This window comes from Hylobates moloch, unplaced genomic scaffold (assembly GCF_009828535.3).
Source record: "Hylobates moloch isolate HMO894 unplaced genomic scaffold, HMol_V3 SCAFFOLD_85, whole genome shotgun sequence".
Classification (NCBI taxonomy): domain Eukaryota; kingdom Metazoa; phylum Chordata; class Mammalia; order Primates; family Hylobatidae; genus Hylobates; species Hylobates moloch.
This window is the reverse complement of record NW_026652360.1, coordinates 64,848-84,925: the sequence shown is the minus strand read 5'-3', so window position 1 is coordinate 84,925 and position 20,078 is coordinate 64,848. Positions and strand designations below refer to the sequence as shown.

At 47.6% G+C, this 20,078-nt stretch overlaps 1 protein-coding gene and 1 pseudogene across 1 annotated transcript; both read right to left on the bottom strand.

Moving 5' to 3' along the window:
- Positions 1 to 1,953: 1,953 nt before the first annotated feature.
- Positions 1,954 to 12,791, bottom strand: LOC116463920 (placenta-specific protein 9). The gene is made up of 4 exons (XM_032147228.2): positions 12,541 to 12,791; positions 4,986 to 5,083; positions 2,651 to 2,774; positions 1,954 to 2,091 (listed from the first exon to the last, which is right to left on the bottom strand). The coding sequence occupies exons 1-4, from the start codon at positions 12,602 to 12,604 to the stop codon at positions 2,081 to 2,083; spliced, it is 297 nt and encodes a 98-aa protein (XP_032003119.1). The 5' UTR covers positions 12,605 to 12,791; the 3' UTR covers positions 1,954 to 2,080.
- Positions 12,792 to 18,848: 6,057 nt separating this feature from the next.
- On the bottom strand, positions 18,849 to 19,233 carry LOC116463919 (large ribosomal subunit protein eL22-like; annotated as a pseudogene).
- Positions 19,234 to 20,078: the final 845 nt, after the last annotated feature.

The window sequence follows — 20,078 nt, the reverse complement described above, 5'->3', positions numbered from 1 at the left end:
GGGCCGGGTATGGTGGCTCACACCTGTAATCCCAGCACTTTGGGAGGCTGAGGCGGGTGGATCAAGAAGTCAGGAGTTCAAGACCAGCCTGACCAACATGGTGAAACCCCGTCTCTACTAAAAATATAAAAATTAGCCAGGCGTGGTGGTGTGCACCTATAATTCTAGCTACCCAGGAGGCTGAGGCAGGAGAATCACCTGAACCCAGGAGGCAGAAGTTGCAGTGAGCTGAGATCATGCCACTGCACTACAGCATGGGTGACAGAGTGAGACTCTGTCTAAAAAAATTTAAAAAAGAATAAAATGTGGTATATTCATACAATGAAACATTATTCATCCATAAGAAGGAATTAAGTACTGATACATGCTACAGTACAGATGGCCCTTGAAAACGTTATGCTCAGAGAAAGAAGCCAGATACAGCTAGACTACGTATTGTATGATTCTACTTATAGTACTACCCCCTTACCTTCAGGGGATAAATTTCAATACCCCTAGCGGATGCCTGAAACCACAATAGTATCTAATCCTATTATACTATGTTTTTTCCTATGCATACATACTTACGAAGTTTAATTTATAAATTAGGCACCATAAGAGATTAGCAACAATAGCTAAGAATAAAATAGAACAATTAGAACAATATGCCAGCTTCTGTGAAGGGAGAGTTGTGTGAAAAACAACAACCACATGCCAGCAGCACTGCTCTTGCACTTTGGGTCTTGATTAAGAGAAAGAAGTGTTGCTGGAACACAAGCACTGTGATACTGTGGCCGTTGATCTGGTAACTGAGAAGGCTGCTAAGTGACTAACAGACAGAAGTGTAGACAGCATGGACCATGCTAGACAAAGGGAGCATTCACGTCCGGGGCAGGATGAAGTGGGATGGCGAGAGATTTCATCACGCTACTTAGAATGATGTACGATTGAAAACTCATATATTGTTTATTTCTGGAGTTTAATATTTTAGGACTGTGGTTGACTGCAGGTAACTGAAACCATGGAAGGTGAAACCACAGATAAAGCGGAACTACTGTATTTAAAATGTCCAGAATAAGCAAGTTCATGAAGACAGAGATCAGTGGTTTCCAGTGGGGTGTGGGGAGTGGGAATGGGATGTGACTGCTTAATGGATATACAGTTTCTTTCTAGAGGGAGAACAATGTTCTGGAACTGGTGGTGATGACTGCATAACTTCTGAATGTACTGGAAGCCACTGCATTTGTACAATATTTTTTTTCTTTTTCTTTTTCTTTTTCTTTTTTTTTTTTTTTTTTTTTGAGACAAGGTCTCACTCTGTCACCCAGGCCGGAGTGCAGTGGCATGATCATGGCTCACCACAGCCTTGACCTCCAGGGCTCAGGTGATCCTCCCACCCCAGCCTCCTGAGTAGCTGGGACTACAGGCACGTGCCACTATGCCCGGCTAATTTTCATATTTTTTTGTAGGGATGGGGTTTCACCATGTTGCCCAGGCTGGTCTCAAACTTCTGGGCTCAAGTGATCCTCCTACCTTGGCCTCCCAAAGGGCTAGGATTATAGGTGTAAGCCACCGCCCCCAGCCTTGTACAATTTAAAATGGTTAAAATGATGAATTTTACATTGAATTTCACTTCATAGGAAATTTTTTTAAAAACAACAACAAACCACTTTAATGGACACATAAATTCCCTGGGGGTCTCATTGCAATGCAGATTTGGATTAAACAGTCTGGGTGGGTCCTGAGACCCTGATCCCCTTGCTTCTCACCTATGGCCACATTTTGAGAAGCAAGGCCACTCAAAGGGCCCCCATCTGTGTGAATCAACCCCTGCTCCATCCGCCCCTATAAATGACAGGAGTGGGGGTGTCCCCAGGTCTGAGCCTGGAGGGGGTTGCAGGCCTCCTCCAGGCATGGAAGTGGAGTGAGAGGAGGCTGTAGTAAAGGGGTTACTCTGTCAGCAGACACAGAGGAGACCAAAAGAATAGCTTTTATTTCACATGAAGCTAAGGAAGGAAGGAAGGCGAGAGGACAGGGCTGGTTCTGTGGGTGCTGCCTGGCAGGTGCGCTACCTCCAGCTGCTGGGCTCCAGCTCCAGGGCTCAGAAGCCATCTGAAAGAAAGCAGAGGCCTCCAGTGAGCAAGCTGGGGGTGCTGCAGGGTACCTGCCCCCATGGTGCCCATCAGTTCCTTCCCTTCCCTCCCGGGGCCCCCAGGAACTACTGGGCGCGGGACACAAGGATGAAGGAGAGAGCAGAGTGCAACCCCATCCCTGCCTGATCAGTGGGGGTGCCCGTCTTCCCTGCGAGGGTTTTGGGGTGGAACAGGAGTGGCTCCTCAGGGGGAAATTAAAGGAGCTGAGGAGCTCCAGTCGTGAGAAGGCCAATGAAGGAGGCAGTTTCTCCGCGCAGGGGTTGTGCTGAGATGGCATCTAGGGCCGGCTCTTCCAGAACCTCATTCGACACTGGGCGGCAGCGACCGGGGTGTGGCAAGCGGGGGGCGGGGTGCGGGGAGCACGGATGATGCCCTCCCGCTTCCGTCCCCAGGGAACGCTGGGGCCCTCCCTGCCAGCCAGGCTACACCTGTGCGGTGGAGCAGCCGTCCCTGTCTCGCCTGCCCAGCCCCAGATGACAGCAGCCCAGAGGCTGTCCTCTGCCACCTGCACTGCTCACCTTCTCCGAGAAGGTCGGGAGCGGGGCTGAAGGGTCCCTGGGGCAGGTTCCAGGCCAGCTCCTCCAGCAGGCCCAGCAGGCCTTTCACCTCTGTCCCCAGGTGATCCACGGTCTTCTCTACCATCTAGAGTGAGTAGTGGGGTAAAGTCGAGGACAGAAGTGGCTCCACGTTCTGCTTCATCAGCCAGGTCCTAAGAGAGCAGCTGGCGGTCCAGTGCGGTGCAGTGGGAAAGGACTGGGCGCTGCGGGACCTGGGTTTTCCTCACTCAGGCTCTGCTCCTACCTGCCTGTTTCCCCAGATGACAATATCCTAGGGGGCTCGCTCTCTAAGGCTCCTTTTTTGGCACTTAGTCACATATTTGGATGAAGCGCCTGTAGAATAATTTCTCCCTTTTGGACTTTGCAGCCTGGAGCTCACATTCCTTTTGTTGTTCCGCCCCCTGGTGGTGTCTCTGCCAAATGACAGGTTTGGGATTCTGAAATTTACTGAGTTCTTTTTTTTTTTTTTTTTTTTGAGACAGAGTCTTGCTCTGTACCCCAGGCTAGAGTGCAGTGGCGCGATCTCGGCTCACTAGCAAGCCCCGCCTCCCGGGTTCACGACATTCTCCTGCCTCAGCCTCCCGAGTAGCTGGGACTACAGGCGCCACCACCACGCCCGGCTAATTTTTTGTATTTTTAGTAGAGACGGGGTTTCACCGTGTTAGCCAGGATGGTCTCGATCTCCTGACCTCGTGATCCGCCCGCCTCAGCCTCCCAAAGTGCTGGGATTACAGGCTTGAGCCACCGCGCCCAGCCATTTACTGAGTTCTTAATGGTTTTTCCCTGTGTATGCCATGGACCCCATTGGCAGTGTGGTGAAGCCTACAGACCTCTTCTCAGAATAATGCCTTAAATGCAAAAAATAAAACATATAGAATTACTAAGGGCACCAATTGCATTAAAATATTATTCAAGTATTAGGCCGGGCGTGGTGGCTCACGCCTATAATCCCAGCACTTTGGGAGGCCAAGTGGGGGCAGATCACCGGAGATCAGGAGTTCGAGATCAGCCTAGCCAACATGGCGAAACCCTGTCTCTACTAAAAATACAAAAAGAAGCCGGGCGTGGTGGTGTGTGTCTGTAGTCTCACCTACTCGGGAGGCTGAGGCAAGAGAATCACTTGAACCAGGAGGTGGAGGTTGCAGTGAGCCGAGATCATACCATTGCACTCCAGCCTGGGTGACAGAGTGAGACTCTGCCTCAAAAAAAAAAAAAAAAAAATCAGGTATTTAAAATTAAACTTTTTGGCCCAGCATGGTGGCTCATGCCTGTAATCCCAGCACTTTGGGAGGTTGAGGCGAGATCACTTGAGGTCAGAAGTTTGAGACCAGCCTGGCCAACATGGTGAAACCCCATCTCTACCAAAAGTACAAAAAATTAGCCGGGCATGGTAAGTACAAAAAATTAGCTGGGCATGGTGGTGCATGCCTGTAGTCCCAGCTACTCAGAAGGTTGAGGCACGAGGATCACTGGAACCTGGGAGGCAGAGGTTGCAGTGAGCCAAGATTGTACCATGCGCTCCAGCCTGGGTGACAGAGCAAGACTCTGTCAAAAAAAATTTAATTTTTTGATGTAATATATGTATTGGCAGGGCACAGTGGCTCATGCCTGTAATCCCAGCACCTTGGGAGGCCGAGGTGGGCGGATGGCTTGAGCTCAGGAATTCGAGACCAGCCTGGGCAGCATAGTAAAACCTCGCCTCTGCACCACGGCACTCCAGCCTGGTAGACAGAGAGAGAACCTGCCTCAAAAAAAAATGTATTTATTAACTCACTAAATCACATGATTTAACATCAGGCCTAATAACAACTGAAATTTTGACATAAGGAAGGATAAAAATTATATGTTGAGATATTCATAACTAGAAGAAGATGAAATTATCTGGATTTCTATTGATGACAAAGTTATAGTACTGTTAATACCACGGCTTGCTGTTTTATAATGAATGAGAATGCTCAATTTCAGTTAAAGGCTTGTGACAATAAAGATGTAAACTTTTCCCCACACAAGTTAGGAATTGTGGCTATATAACAAAACAGTGACTGAATTTCCACCTTCCCATCCAGTAATGATGTTGAAATATCCGGGTGGGGGTAAGCAAGGCCTTAGGGGAGGCAGGGTCCACTGGGGGCTGGGCAGCCCGGCAGCCTAGATGGGAGGGTGATGTTGGACGAGGTGACCACAGGGCAGGATCAGCCCGGATGTCCTCACATTCCAAAGCAAGCTTGCATCCGCCCATAAAAACACCATCCTAGAAGGTGGTCCTGAACTCGCATGTCCTTCCAAACCACGTTACCTCCTCCATGACATCTAGACGGCGTTGCACAGCCATGTGCCTGTCACACACTGTGCTCTGAGCTGAGTCTCCTCGCGGAGGGCTGAAGGGTTCTGCAGCTGTGGGAAAACAAGTCTTGTCACTGTGGGACCCTTAGTTTTCCATAATGCCAGAGACTCCTGTAAACACTGAGTTCAAATGAGATCAGTCCTCAAAGCAAACTCAGGAGCAAGCAGAGGAAGGCCCAGGTGGGGGTCAGTGTGCTAGTGTCAGCCATCTCAATCCCACCAGTCTCTACAGCCACAGTCACCTACAGACCCAGATGAACTTCCTCAAGGAGGTGAAGCCCAGGGAGGAAGGGAGGATGGGCTTCAGCCAGGGAGAATGGCGCCTGCAAGGATGGAGAGGTCTGAAAGAGCAGGGCTCACTGTGCAAACCCCGCAGGGAGCCTGCAGTGGCTGGAGATACAGGGTGGGCAGGAGAGAGAGACTGGAGAGGGAAGTCCTGGAAATGAAGCCAAGGGGGCAGAGCTTTAACCCAGGGGCTTTAATAAACCAGTTCTGATGCTTGTTTTTTGTGTGTGTGTTTGTTTGTTTTGAGATGGAGTCTCGCTCTGTCGCCCAGGCAATGGCGCGATCTCGGCTCACTCCAGCCTCCGCCTCCTGGGTTCAAGCTATTCTCCTGCCTCAGCCTCCTGAGTAGCTGGGATTACAAGTACCTGCCATCACGCCCTGCTAATTTTTGTATTTTTAGTAGAGACAGGGTTTCACCATGTTGGTCAGGCTGGTCTCAAACTCCTGACCTCAGGTGATCTGCCCGCCTCAGTCTTCCAAAGTGCTGGGATTACTTGGTGTAAGCCACCAAGCCAGGCCAAGGGGGGTTATTTTAACAGAAAAGTCACAGAGTCAAACATGAATTTTTAAAATATAGGGAATAGATTGGAGGGAGATGCTTTTGAAGGCAGGAGGTTACTGCAGCAATCACGGTAAGAGGGGTGAAGGAGAAGTGATGAGCAGAGGCAGGAGCTGTAGGAATAGTGAGGAAGAAAATGAGAGGAGATATTTCAGTAGCAGCGTTGACACTGGGAACCTGTTAGTAACAGCTGGCATGTGATGAGTGCTTACCATGCACCAGTAGGGTGCTAACTTAACCTCTCCAACAACTACATGTAGGAAAACTGATGCACAGAAGGGTGAAAGGATGTGTCCAAAGTCACTACTCATAAGCAGAGGACTCATGAGGCCAAGAAGAAGGCCAATAAATTGGGAGAAATGGGGGCTGAAGAGGACTGGAGGTCTTAGGAATCACAGGAGGAACAAGAGGTAAAGAATATTGCAATTTTAGCCAGGCATGGTGGCTCACACCTGTAATCCCAGCATTTTGGGAGGCCGAGGCGGGCAGATCATGAGGTCAGGAGATCGAGACCATCCTGGCTAACAGGGTGAAACCCCGTCTCTACTAAAAATACAAAAAAAATTAGCCGGGCATGGTGGCAGGTGCCTGTAGTCCCAGCTACTCAGGAGGCTGAGGCAGAAGAATGGCGTGAACCCGGGAGGTGGAGCTTGCAGTGAGTGGAGATCACGCCACTGCACTCCAGCCTGGGCGACAGAGCCAGACTCCATCTCAAAAAAAAAAAAAGAATATTGCAATTTTAGCTTTTAGAGGTAGAGCAGCTTCAGATAGTGACAATATTAAGGCGGTGGCCATGGATGTGGGCATCTAAAGCTCAATAGGGGGAGTTATGGAACTTGATCTCTCTACGTGCAATGCTTGTAGCTGTAAAGCCTTGGTATTGGATGGATTGGCCAAGGGGCCATCTGCAGTTGTCTAGAAGTGGGGCAGGTCTTGAGGTAGGACAGAGCTGATGACGGATGTGTAACTCTGAGAGGCTGAGTGATTTCCCCAAGGTCACACCATCTGCAAAATGCCTGGACCTCAGGCACCCTGACCCCCTGGCCTCATCTCAGCAAGGTGGGGGCCCCCTGCCCTGTGATTTTCTGATTCCAACTCTATCTAGCTCTCAGCTCTTCCACTCAGGGATGAGAACAAGACTAGAGACAAAATGTCCTTCCACTCTGAGCATCTTTTGTGGAGAACAATCTGTTTTCCAAATTATCCTTTTCATTATTTCCCTCCTCTGAACTCAGAAAAGACTCTTCAAAAGATAATGGTGTCATTGCTGAATCTGGGGAGGGAGGAGGACATTATAATGGCCCTTTGGTTATTTTTTTAAGGCGAGTCTTTTAAAGACCTATACTGAAATATTTACAGATGAAAGGCTGTGCTGTCTTGGATTTACTTCCAAAATAAATAATCCAGGCCTCGGTGGGGATGGTGAAGAGGCATGCGTAGATGTTTAGAGCAAACAGGATGGGCTGAGAGTTGCTGATTGTTGAAGCTGGGTGATGAGCACATGGGGGTGCATTCAGCGATTCTGTCTACTGTTGTGTGCACGGTTTGAAATGTTCCATAACAAAAGCTGGCTGTCTGATGAGGTTGTCAGCAGAAAGCAGCAGCCATTGTGGGCTGCAGGCATCCATGTAAAATATTCAGAGAGAGAGAGAGGCCCCTGGGGGTTGTGCTCGATCCTGGCCCCACATCCTGAGAAGGCTCTTGAGAGGCAGGAGCAGGCCTAGAGGAGGCTATGGGAAGGGACTTCTCTCTTTTTTTTTTTTTTAGACAGAGTCTCACTCTGTCACCCAGGCTGAAGTACAGTGGCACGATCATGGCTCACTGCAACCTCTTCTTCCCGGGTTCAAGCAATTCTGCCACCTCAGCCTCCAGAGTAGCTGGGACTACAGGCACAGACTACCATGCCTGGCTACGTTTTGTATTTTTTATAGAGATGGGGTTTCACTATGTTGCCCAGGCTAAGCTCAAACCCCTGGACTTAAGTGATCCGCCTGTCTCGGCCTCCCAAAGTGCTGGGATTATAGGCGTGAACCACCGCACTCGGTTTGGGACTCCAAATTTTAACTCAATTGTCTCAGCTGAAACTGGGCTGCTCAGCTTGGAGAGGAAAAGCTCTGAGGGGGCCTCTGTTCTCACCCACAGAGTGGCCGTCCTAGGGGAGGGCCTGTTGTCATGAGTCTGTGGATACACACACCCCCCTGCTGGCTCTGTCCAGAGGACTTTGGCTAAGCCTTTTCCGAGGCTCACCTGCCCTCTCCCAGACTCTAGCCACTCTCCCTTCACACACTTCCCCCAGGCTCAGGCTAGGGGGATGCAGTGTGACCCTGCCAGCCAGATGGAAGTCTGGCTGCTTTGGAAGTCAGGAGCAACCAGAGCCTGCTCCTCGCCACTGGCCTAAAACACCCTGTTCTCTATGTGTCTGTGATGAGGTCTAACTTGGCTCCAAAACCCCTCCAGGGAAAAGGCCAGGCTGAGGTCGCTCCCCACATGGCTCAGCACTAATCCTTCACATCTGGACAAAACTGTCCTCTGTGCACCCTGGAGCAACTGTCCATGAGCTCATTGGGGCCTCCACGGAGCGCATCTGAGAGAGCAAGCTTGGAGCAGGGCCTGACATTGTACTGCCTGCTCCCTCCACACCAGCGTCCTCACCACAGTGCTGACTCGAACGCATCATGGTAGAAAATATGCCGGGACCCCTGTTCTCAGCCTGGTTCAGCCACTAATGATTATGGGATTGTGAGAAAGTTTCTTCTCCTCCCTGAGCCTCTGCTGCCTCCTCCATAAAACGGGGTAGGATAGGCCTGAGGCCCTGACTCCCCCGTGTAGCACATCCTTAATTCTTCTGTCTTTTGGAGGCTGCAGAGAGGCCTCAAGAATTAGCTAGAAGAGCTGGGCTCAGTGGTTCACACCTGTAATCCCAGAGCTTTAGGAGGCTGAGGCAGGAGGATCTCTTGAAGCCCGAAGTTTGAGGTCACTCTGGGCAACATAGTGAGACTCTGTCTCTACAAAAATAAGTAAATAAATAAATAAATAAAAATTTAAAAAAAAATTAGCCAGGATTGGTGGCATATACTTGTAGTCCCAGGTATTTGGAAGCTGAGGCGGGAGAATCGCTTGAGCCCAGGAGTTTGAGACTACAGTCAGCTACGATTGCACCACTGCACTGCAGCCAGGGTGACAGTGAAAGACTGTGTCTTGTAATAAATAAATAAATAAATAGAAAATAGTAGACACACACATGCACCACAGGGCTGTCGGTGGCTCAGACAAGGGGAGTGGAAAAGGCTGAGGGATTACGATGATTAACCCTGAGCAGCCAAGGCTGTGGCTCCGCAGGGCTCCCTTCCTTCCTTTCCTCCCGCTCTCCCAGGCCCTGCCAGTTGGGAGATGGACCTCCTTGGATGCTGCGTTGTTTTCTCTGGCCCGGCTCCTGCTAGGGGCCTGATGTGCACCCTGGATGGTGGCCATGGGCGAGGCATCATTCTGTGCTGGTGAGAACACGCTGCTGTGGAGCCCGGAGGCCCCAGGGGAGGGCTGGGCTGGGCTGGCTGCCCCATTTAAAGAGACGTGGCCCCTGGGTCCCATCCTCTGAGGCGGAAGTACCGCTGCTTCTACTTACAGGCCTTACGGGGAGACCTTTTGTATCTGGACCCAAACAGTAAGAAGTGCCACAATGCAGATGATTTCTGCATGCTGGGTGATGAGAAATGTTTTCTCAGTGGCGTCTCTGAAAGGTGCTGCTGTATCTTCTGAATTGTCAAAGTCACACTCTGCTTTGAAAAGCAACCCTGGCCACTTGGGGGTTAATTATATTTGACCACATTCAATATAATAGAATAATAAATTTACCACATCCAATATTTGTATTAAAATGTATGATTCATTCAAAACCATCCACGGGTTTTGATTATTTATGAAAGCAGAAGAAAACTATTCTTCAAGTGATTTTATAAAAAAACTCCAAAATATGGGCCAGGCGTGGTGGTTCATGGTCTAAAAAGCCATCAGGGATAAAGGTTTCTCCGAGAGCTGCTAAAAGAAACCAAGACTCGGGCCCAGCGCAGTGGCTCATGCCTGTAATCCCAGCACTTTGGGAGGCTGAGGCAGGCTGATCACTTGATGTCAGGAGTTCGAGACCAGCCTGGCCAACATGGTGAAACCCCCCCCGCAGCCCCCGTCTCTACTAAAAAATGCAAAAATTAGCCGGGCGTGGTGGTGCACACCTGTAATCCCAGCTACTTGGGAGGCTGAGGCGGGTGGATCACAAGGTCAGGAGATCGAGACCATCCTGGCTAACACAGTGAAGCCCCGTCTCTACTAAAAATACAAAAAAAATTAGCCGGGCATGGTTGCAGGCGTCTGTAGTCCCAGCTACTCGGGAGGCTGAGGCAGGAGAATGGCATGAACCTGGGAGGCGGAGCTTGCAGTGAGCCGAGATTGCGCCACTGCACTCCAGCCTGGGAGACAGAGTGAGACTCCATCTCAAAAAAAAATAATAAAGAAAGAAAGAAAAAAAGAAAGAAACCAAGGTTAGCTCTTGGTTTATAGAAAATATAAGAAGTGGAGGTATTTAAATGACATAAAAGGGATGCAATTAGCAAAATCTAAATGTGGAAAACTTTACAGGACAAAGTTTCTTCAACAACAACAAAAAATTAAGTAAAAAAAGGGGAGAGAAGACTTACATATTTAAAGAGATCTAACAAACATTTGACCAAATGCAGTGTATGTAACCTTACTTGGATCAAACAAATGAATTGCAAAAAGATATGACAGAATCAATCAAGGACATTTGAACAGTGATTGAATATTTAATGATATTCAATCACATACGGTTTTTGGAGTATGATCATAGCATTGCAGTTATGTTTATTAAAAGAGTGCTTATCTCTTAGAGGTACACAAAGAAATATTTATAGATGAAAATACATGATGCCAGGCCAGGCGTTGTGGCTCACACCTGTAATCCCAGCACTTTGGGAGGCCAAGACAAGTGGATCACTTGAGCCCAGGAGTTCGAGACCAGCCTGGCCAACATGGTGAAACCCCATCTCTACTAAAAATACCAAAATTAGTCAGGTGTGGTGGTGTGTGCCTGTAGTCCCAGCTACTCAGGAGGCTGAGGCAGGAGAATCAGTTGAACCGGGGAGACGGAGGTTGCAGTTAGCTGAGATTGTGCCACTGCATTCTAGCATGGGTGACAGAATGAAATCCTGTCTCAAAAAAAAAAAAAAAAAAAAAAAAGAAAATATACAATGCCTGGATTTCCTTTAAAATAATCCAGGGAGGGGAGAGAGGGTGGAGACTACAGATGAGATAAAACTGCCCATGAACTGATACTTGTTGAAGCAGGGTTGATAAGTACATTATATGATTCTTTCACATACTATTATTTTGTATTTTTTTGTATCCAAAAGTTTTCATAATCAAAAGTTAAGATATATCATCTAAAATCTGAAAGATTATGCACAAAAATATATGAAATCAGTGTGAAATTACACTCATACATGGATACTTTCCTCCTTTTCTTCTTCTTCTTTTTTTTTTTTTGAGACGGAGTCTTGCTCTGTCACCCAGGCTGGATTGCGGCGGCTTGATCTCGGCTCACTGCAACCTCCGCCTCCCAGGTTCAATTGATTCTCCTACCTCAGCCTCTTGAGTAGGTGGGACTACAGGCATGTGCCACCACGCCCGGCTAATTTTTTGTATTTTTAACAGAGACAGGGTTTCACCGTGTTAGCCAGGCTGGTCTTGATCTGACCTCGTGATCCGCCCGCCTGAGGGGTAGGTGAGGGGAAGAAGGGGGACAGTGAAAGGCAAGGAACCCAGCTAATGGAGTACACAGATAGCCTCTCCCTTCCGCACAGCTCTCCACCTCCACCCAGTCCCCCATCTCCACCCAACACAGCTCAGTTCCCCAGAGAAGCTCCCTGGAAACCAGGAGGCTGACTTCTTCACCGACTGCGGATCCACCTGAGGCCACCTGGCAGGTGAATCGGTGGCCTTTCTCCTGGGCTCGCCTGCCTGGTTCCTTAAGGCTGTGCTGGGCTAGCCTGGGTCACTCACCCTTTGCAGTGTGGCTTCTTATGCAATGTCCTATAAAGCCAGGCCTGAGCCTCCACAGGCCCTTTGAGATGGAGCTGGCCTCCAGGGCTGCCCCACCCAGCAGCTGTGACCTCCCACTCCAGATCCTGGCTCCTTCTCTCTTGCCAGCTCTACTCTGGGCATCGAGCTTCCCTCTCTCTCCTTTTTGGTCTCTCTCAAATCTTTCTCTTTTCTTCAATATCCTCTCTCCCTCCACCCGTTGCCATTTTAATCACTCTTTCTCTTTCCTTCTTCTGTCTCTCAAACTCCTTTTTCTTTCTATCTTAGTTCATATCTGTTCAGGGGAAGCCTCTTTCTGTCTCAGCCTCTCCTTCTTCCTTTTCACTGTGTATTCTTCCCTATCTCCTTTATCTCTCCGTTGCTCTACTTCTCTGCCTTTTTCTGAGTCTGTTTCCTCTCAATCTTTCTCTCCATTCCTCCCTCCCTGCATCTGCCTTTCTCTCCATCTCGCTGCTGTGTCCAGCTCTCTCTCCGTCTCTCTCTTGCTCATTCCTTCCTCGCCATCTTCGGGTCTCCCCGGATCCAGGTCCCCTGCCGCGCCCTGCGCCCCACTCACCGGCCAAAGAGCCCGCGGCGCGGAACAGGGCCAGTCCGGTCAGCGCGCAGAGCAGGGGCCGCATGGTGCCGCCCGGCCGAGCGCAGCGCCGCGTCTGCCCGCAGCCGCCCTTCCCGGATCGCACCCGGCCAGCCCAAGAGGAAATGCACTCAGTTCGAGCCAAAATTCCTGGGCGGCTCCGGACTTTCTGGCTCGAGAGAACCCGCCCCCTCCAGAGGCCCCTCGGCACCCTGTGGGCAGCGCGGAGCCCAGAGACCCCGGGAGCTGAGGCACCGACGTGCCACCTGGGCGCCTCCGGAGGAAGGGGCCGCCCCCGAGTCCCCGCACCTCCTGGGGGCCCGGGAGGGAAGGCGGGGCGAGGAGGGGATTAGGTGAGGTCTTGGGCTCAAGGCGACCGAGCGTGGGGTCAGGGGTTTGTTATGAGCCGGTTTCACAGGCGGGCAGACTAAGACTCGGAGAGAAGCGTCTTCCTCGGCATCACTCTCAGCCATGGCACAGGATCTGAACCCCTGTCTCCTGGGAGTGTGGAAGCTTTTCTCTGTCTACCTACGAACAAGAAATTAATTCTAATTACATGGAACAGTGTCTGCCCCTAAGAGGGAGACCCAGAAACTCAGTGCTCTGGTAAGGGAGTGATAGCAATGTGAAAAAGGTACTTTTCAAAAAAAAAAAAAAAAAAAGGTAAAATCGTAACTCTCGCAAAGATATGAAATCAGCATATACTAAAGATTTTATTTAATTCATTATTAATGAGGGGACAAGTAAGATGGTACAAGCAGCCCAAAGTTTAGAGCACAGTAGTGGAAACTTCCCCTATGGCACATGCCCATCCAACAAGTGCAACAACAAATTAAGTTTTAGTGAAAACACAAAGCAAAAAAGCTGCCGCTCTAACTTCTCTGCTGCAGAGCCCTAAGTGCCTTGTCTGGCTGTAAGTGGAACACTTTCATCACCAAGCCTGGGAGAATGCCTTTGTCCATCAAGGGTCCCCGTTGGGGTTACCTGGAGCCCTTGCAGATCAAGGCTGCCTCTCTGCCTTCTGTGTTCCTGGCTGTGGCTATGCAATTGTCCAAAACAGTCACCAAGCTAACCAGTGATCCAGTTCTCACTCTCTCCTCCAGAGCAAGATAACAGCCTCAGACCGAGAAATTCTGGTTCTGAGCCCGAGAATGAGACAGACTCAGATCTAAATCTTTTAAAAGCCTTCAAGGAGATTATGATGCCCACATGAGCTGGCTCAGAAGAAGAATTTATTTCAGGAATGCCAAAAATTTCTCACGCTTGGTGGTAGGACATTCCTTGATAGTTTAGCCAGGTGGGAAAAAAGTTGTCAAAGAACTGCCAAACCCATAAGGATTCTTGTAGCTTAAAGCCAGTGGGCTACCTTATATTTTGAATTTAAGATTAAGAAAAAAACACACAAAAAACATATACATTATTGTTGTGGTAGAGCGTAAAGTAATTAAGTATACAGAGTAAAACATGAAAGTCTTTTCTGTTACGAATTCCCTCTGTCCAACGATTCAGGTCCAGTCCCCTCAATTTGGTAGGCTCTGCCTGTTCCACGTCTATGCATTCCCCATCTATCTAATGTATATTCAGACACAAATGTATATACATGAGATCAAGTCATAGATATTTTGAAGATTTGCTTTCATTCATGTTTATCTCAGTCATAACATTAAATCTTGGCTGGGTGCAGTGGCTCACGCCTGTAATCCCAACACTTTGGTAGGCCCAGGTGGGTGGATCACCTGAGGTCAGGAGTTTGAGACCAACCTGGCCAACATGGTGAAACTCCGTCTCTGGTAAAAATACAAAAAAATAGCAGGGCGTGGTGTTGGGCGCCTGTAGTCCCAGCTACTCAGGAGGCTGAGGCAGGAGAATCAGAACCCAGGAAGCAGAAGAGGCAGTGAGCCAAGATTGCACCACTGCACTCCAGCCTGGACAACAAGCAAGACTCCATCTTAAAATAAAACAAAATAAAATAAAATAAAATAATCTTGGAGATCCATCTGTGTGAGTACAGATAAATCCACTTCATTCCTTTTAAGAGTTAAAATATCCCATGAACGGATGCAAGCAGCATTATTTATCCAAACAGTCCCCTATTGATAGACATGTAGATTGCTTCCTTTTTCTTTCCAATATAAAATAAGCTTTAATAAACATTCCTTTGCATGTATCTTTATGTACATAGTACATATTCCTGTATTTCTGAAAGGCTGGAAGAGGAATCATTGCATCAAAGGGCCTTTCACATTTTGCCTGATAGGCCAAAAACTGTTCCCCAAATTGTCACTAAGCCCACGGGAGGGACAGGGGTCTTCCAGCTGTTCCAAGGTGCACCCCAGTATATGTTAGTCTAGGTAGGAATTGGGCTGCAGGGGGCGCCATTTACATAAAATACTTCTGGGCTGAGCGCGGTGGCTCACGCCTGTAATCCTACACTTTGGGAGGCCGAGGCGGGTGGATCATGAGGTCAGGAAATTGAGACCATCCTGGCTAACACGGTGAAACCCCGTCTCTACTAAAAATAAAAAAAATTAGCCGGGAGTGGTGGCCGGCGCCTGTAGTCCCAGCTACTCGGAGAGGCTGAGGCAGGAGAATGGCGTGAACCCGGGAGGCGGAGCTTGCAGTGAGCCGAGATCGCGCCACTGCACTCCAGCCTGGGTGACAGAGTGAGATTCTGTCTCAAAAACAAAACAAAACAAAAAAACAAACAAAAAAACCTTCTGGATTGGAGACACCTGAAGTGTAAACCTAGCAGTCACCTACATTCTCCAACACTGGATATTTATTATTTAAAATTTTGACAGCTTGATGATGGAAAATGTTACCTTGTTGTTATTGTTATTTACATGCTACTTATTATGAGTGAGGTTAAGCTTTATTTGCCTCTTCGATTACTTTTTTCTATTTTCCTCCCTTTCCTTTATATACTCTGATTGTTAATGCAATGCCTGTTATATATGTTGGCAATGTCTTCTTCCAGCCTTCCATTATATTTAAGTTTCTTGGTGGTGTCTTTCATCATTCAGAAGTTTTAAATATTAGGTAGCCAAATCTCTCAATATTTTCTTTTATGGCTTATAGAGTTTACAACTTGCTTATGATTCCTCGAATCAAGGCTGTAAAGATATTTTTCTATGTTTCCTTCAAATAGTTTTAAGGTTTTCTCAAGGTCTAATGTCTAATCCATCTGGAATTTTTATGTGGTTGCAAGGAAGGAATCAAACTTAAATTTTTCCCTAAATGGATATCTAAATGTCCTAATGTTCTTTATTGCCTAGTCCATCCTTTTACCACTACTTTGAACATGAAGTAGTTTGCTAGCTACTCATTTCTGAGGAGAGTTCTGGGAAAATCTCTCTACATCATGTCTGTCGCGGTCAAGGAAACAAAAATGCAAAATAGACATATAATTTCAATAAATACTGAAACAGTATTTGATGAAATTAAACAGGCCTCCCTAACTTAAAAACAGTAATAACAACAAACTTAGGATAAAAATAAAGGAAATAATGGGACATTTCCTTAACAAGATAACTACTTTTTAATTTTTATATTTATAATTTTTCTAATTAAAAAATAATAAAAATAGAGATGAGGGGTCTTGCTGTGTTGCCCAGGCTGGTCTCGAACACCTGGGCTCAAGTGATCCTCCCGCCTCAACTTCCCAAAGTGCTGGGATTATAGGAATGAGCCACCATGCCCGGCCAACTACTTTTATCTTAAATAGTTCATATGTACATACCAGAGAAAGGAGAAATGTATTCTTTATTAAATCAGGAATGAGGTAAAGATGCCATTATTGGCCAGGCATGGTGGCTCATGCCTATAATCCCAGCACTTTGGGAGGCCAAGGTGGGAGGATCACTTGAGCCCAGGAGTTTGAAACCAACCTTGGGAACACAGCGTGATCCCGTCGCTACTAAAAATTTAAAAAGAAAAACCACTCATTAGCCGGGTGTTGTGGCACGCAACTATTACTGGGGAGGCTGAAGCAGGAAGATTGCTTAAGCCTAGTAGTTTGAGGCTGCAGTGAGCTATAATCACACCACTGCACCCCATCCTGGGTGACAGAGTGAGACACTGTTCTAAAGAATAAATAATTAAAAAATTTAAAATTAAATTAAAAATTTAAAAAATAAAAAAAGATGCCACTATCAACAAGTGTCTGGCTGGGCGCGGTGGCTCGTGCCTGTAATCCCAGCACTTTGGGAGGCAGAGGCAGGTGGATCACTTGAGGTCAGGAGTTCAAGACCAGCCTGGCCAACATGGAGAAACCTTGTCTCCACTAAAAATTAGTGAGCTGAGATCGTGCCACTGCACTCCAGCCTGGGCAACAGAGCGAGACTCCGTCTCAAAAAAAAAAAAAAAGAAATACAAAAATTAGCCGGGCGTGGTAGCACACGCCTATAATCCCAGCTACTAGGGAGGCTCAGGCAGGAGAATTGCTTGAACCCAGGGGGTGGAGGTTTCAGTGAGCCGAGATTGTGCCACGGCACTCCAGCCTGGGCGACAGAGTGAGACTTTGCCTCAAAAAAAAAAAAAAAAAAAAAAAAAAAAATTAAGATAAGTGTTTGGAAATCAATTTATTTCTGCATACCAACAGAAACCAGCCCAAACATGTAAAGGGAAACTCCTGGGCAAAATGACAGTATGGAGCCAGTGGACCCAGTTAACAAACCTCCTCCTTCTATTGTTCTCGAAAGTGACCAGTGAAATTAAGATAGGGGAGACTGGCATTAGTGGCAGGAACTAGAGAAATATGCCAACCATATGCCAGGCCTCAAAGCAAGGTGGGTAGCCAGCTGGATCTAATAATACCTCTTATTATTTATTATTATTCTATTATTTGCTAAACTTTCTGAACCTGGTATTGTGCTAAGGCTGTATATGCATTATCCTATTTAATCCTTGCATCAGTAAACCTATCAAGTAGATATCTTTATCCCCATTAAAAAAATAAGATCTATTAAATATATCTGATTCAAGGCTAGAGGGTGGCAGATCCCAGTTTGGAAGCTAGGTAGATCTGATTCCAAAATTCATGGTCCTCTGCATGATCAGGCCTCTTGACTCTCAAGTCCCAGGAAAGGCACTAAATAGAGAATCTGGAGAAGAGTGGAGGTGAGAAAGGGACGAATGGGATATGGGGGGCGCAGAGTGGCAAGCCCTGTGCAGTTAGAGGAGAGCGCTCATAACCACCTTCATGAATGAAGTGCCCTAATGTGCAGACGTTTCTCTTTCACTTAATGCTCCCATGACCCTGGCAGTTAGCCTCACAGTCCACGCAGATTGTAACGGTGCCTGCCAGGGTCATGGGAGCATACAGAATGTGAGGCTTGGAGAAGTTAGGAGGTGGCCCAGAGCACACAGAGACTGGTTAGGGATTTGGGGATTTGCCTCCCAGGCGCCTGTACTGCCTCCGCAGGCAATGCTACAGGATGTGCTCAGGTCTTCCCAGCCTGGCTGGGCCGGGGCACAAGTGGTGGGAAATCTGGCAGGGGCTTGCTCTCCCAATCCATACCCAAAGGCAAAGGGCCAAAGGAAACAGGAAATAGGGGGCTGGTCATCTCTCTGGGGAGAGAGATGGGGTGAGAGGACAGCCCAATTAAAAGAGCCTCAGTGGCTGGGAGGGCCTGAGCTGTACAAAGCCTCCTTGTCTTCTTCCTTTGGCACAAGAAAGGATTTCCAGAGGTACCAAGAGGACCCACGCCGCGAGAGCGCTCAGTGAGCGCTGGGCAAGCCTAGCCCACTCTGCACAGATGAAGAGGGGCTACTCACCCAAGGCACAGAAGTTATAGCCAGAGAAAGTGAGCCAGTGAAGTGTGAATGTGGATGTCTCTCTTGGGGGAAGGAAAAGGAGGGGGCGACTCGATGGGTTGAGATTTGTGTTTTTGAAGTTGGATGTAGTGGCTTACTCCTGTAATCCTAGCACTTTTAGGAGGCTGAGGTGGGAGGATGGCTTGAATTCAGGAGTTCAAGACCAGCCTGGACAACATAGCCATACCCTGTCTCTGCAAAAAAATTTAAAAATTAGCCAGGTGTGGCGGCACACACTTGTAGTCCCAGCTACTCAGGAGGCTGACGTGGAAGGATGGCAGGAGCTCGGGAAATCAAGGCTGCAGTAAACTATGATTACATTACTGCATGCCAGCCTGGGTGACAGAGTGAGACCCATCTCAAAAAAAGAAAAAAATAATAAGTTTTTTTGTTTCTTTTTCTTTCTTTCTTTCTTTCTTTTTTTGTTCCCAAGTTTTATTCAAGAACTCATACAAAATATTCCACATAAATGAAATTTAATCCTCGTCTTCCTCCTCTTCCTCGTCTTGGTTAATTTGGCAGTAACATAATTCATAACTCTTTGCTGTTAGCAGCTACGCAAACCAATCACGTAGATTATTCTTCTTCAAATATTTTTTGGGTGTGATATTTCAAATACCTTTTGGAAAAAGTCACCTCAGATGTCACGGTGATCTTTCTCTGGCTCTTTTCGATGGTCACCACCCCTCCGCCCAGTTTCCCAGCTTTTCAGTTCACTTTGATCCTCTCTTGCAGAAACTGCTCAAAATTGGCATCGTCCGTGATTCCATATTCTACGGGGTGGGTGCACTCAAGACTGAACTTCAGAACCTGCTTCTCTTTTATGCCCCTCTTCGCCACAAGCTTTTTCACAGGCACCATGGCAGCAGTGGAGGCAGAAAGAGAACTGCTTCTTTTTAAATTGCTATTAATTTTATAAAATTTCAGTAGCTTTGGGGTTACAAGTTATATTTGGTTACATGAATGAATTGTATAATGGTGAATTCTGAGATTTTAGTGCATGCACCACCTAAGTAGTGTTCATTGCACCCAATATGTAGTATTTTATCCCACACTCCCCACCCTTCCTCCCCCTTCTGAGTTTCCAGAGTCCATTATATCACTCTGTATGTCTCTTTGTCCTCATAGCTTATCTCTCACTTATAAGTGAGAACATATGGTATTTGGTTTTCCATTCCTGAGTTACTTCACTTAAAATAATGGTCTCCAACTCCATCCAAGTTGCTTCAAAAGACATTATTTCGGCCTGATGCGGTGCCTCATGCCTGTAATCCCAGCACTTTGGGAGGCCGAGGCAGGCAGATCATGAGGTCAGGAGATCGAGACGGTCCTGGCTAACACGGTGAAACCCCGTCTCTACTAAAAATACAAAAAAAAATTAGCCGGGCATGGTTGCAGGCGTCTGTAGTCCCCGCTACTTGGGAGGCTGAGGCAGGAGAATGGCGTGAACCCAGGAGGCGGAGCATGCAGTGAGCCGAGATCGCGCCACTGCACTCCAGCCTGGGCAACAGAGCAAGATTTCATCTCAAAAAAAAAAAAAGGCATTATTTTGTTCCTTTTCATGGCTGAGTAGTAGTCCATGGTGTATATATACCACATTTTCTTTATCCACTCATTGGTCAATGGACACTTAAGGTGGTTCTGTACCTTGGGAATTATGAATTGTGCTGCAATAAGCATACCCCCTTTAATCTGCCCCCTTTCTT

Coding starts and splice junctions, on each gene's coding strand:
- LOC116463920 (XM_032147228.2), bottom strand. CDS start 12,604: ATGCGGCCCCTGCTCTGCGCGCTGACCGGACTGGCCCTGTTCCGCGCC. Junction 5,084..12,540: donor CGCCGCGGGCTCTTTGGCCG/GTGAGTGGGGCG, acceptor GTTTTCCCACAG/CTGCAGAACCCTTCAGCCCT. Junction 2,775..4,985: donor GTCTAGATGTCATGGAGGAG/GTAACGTGGTTT, acceptor TACTCACTCTAG/ATGGTAGAGAAGACCGTGGA.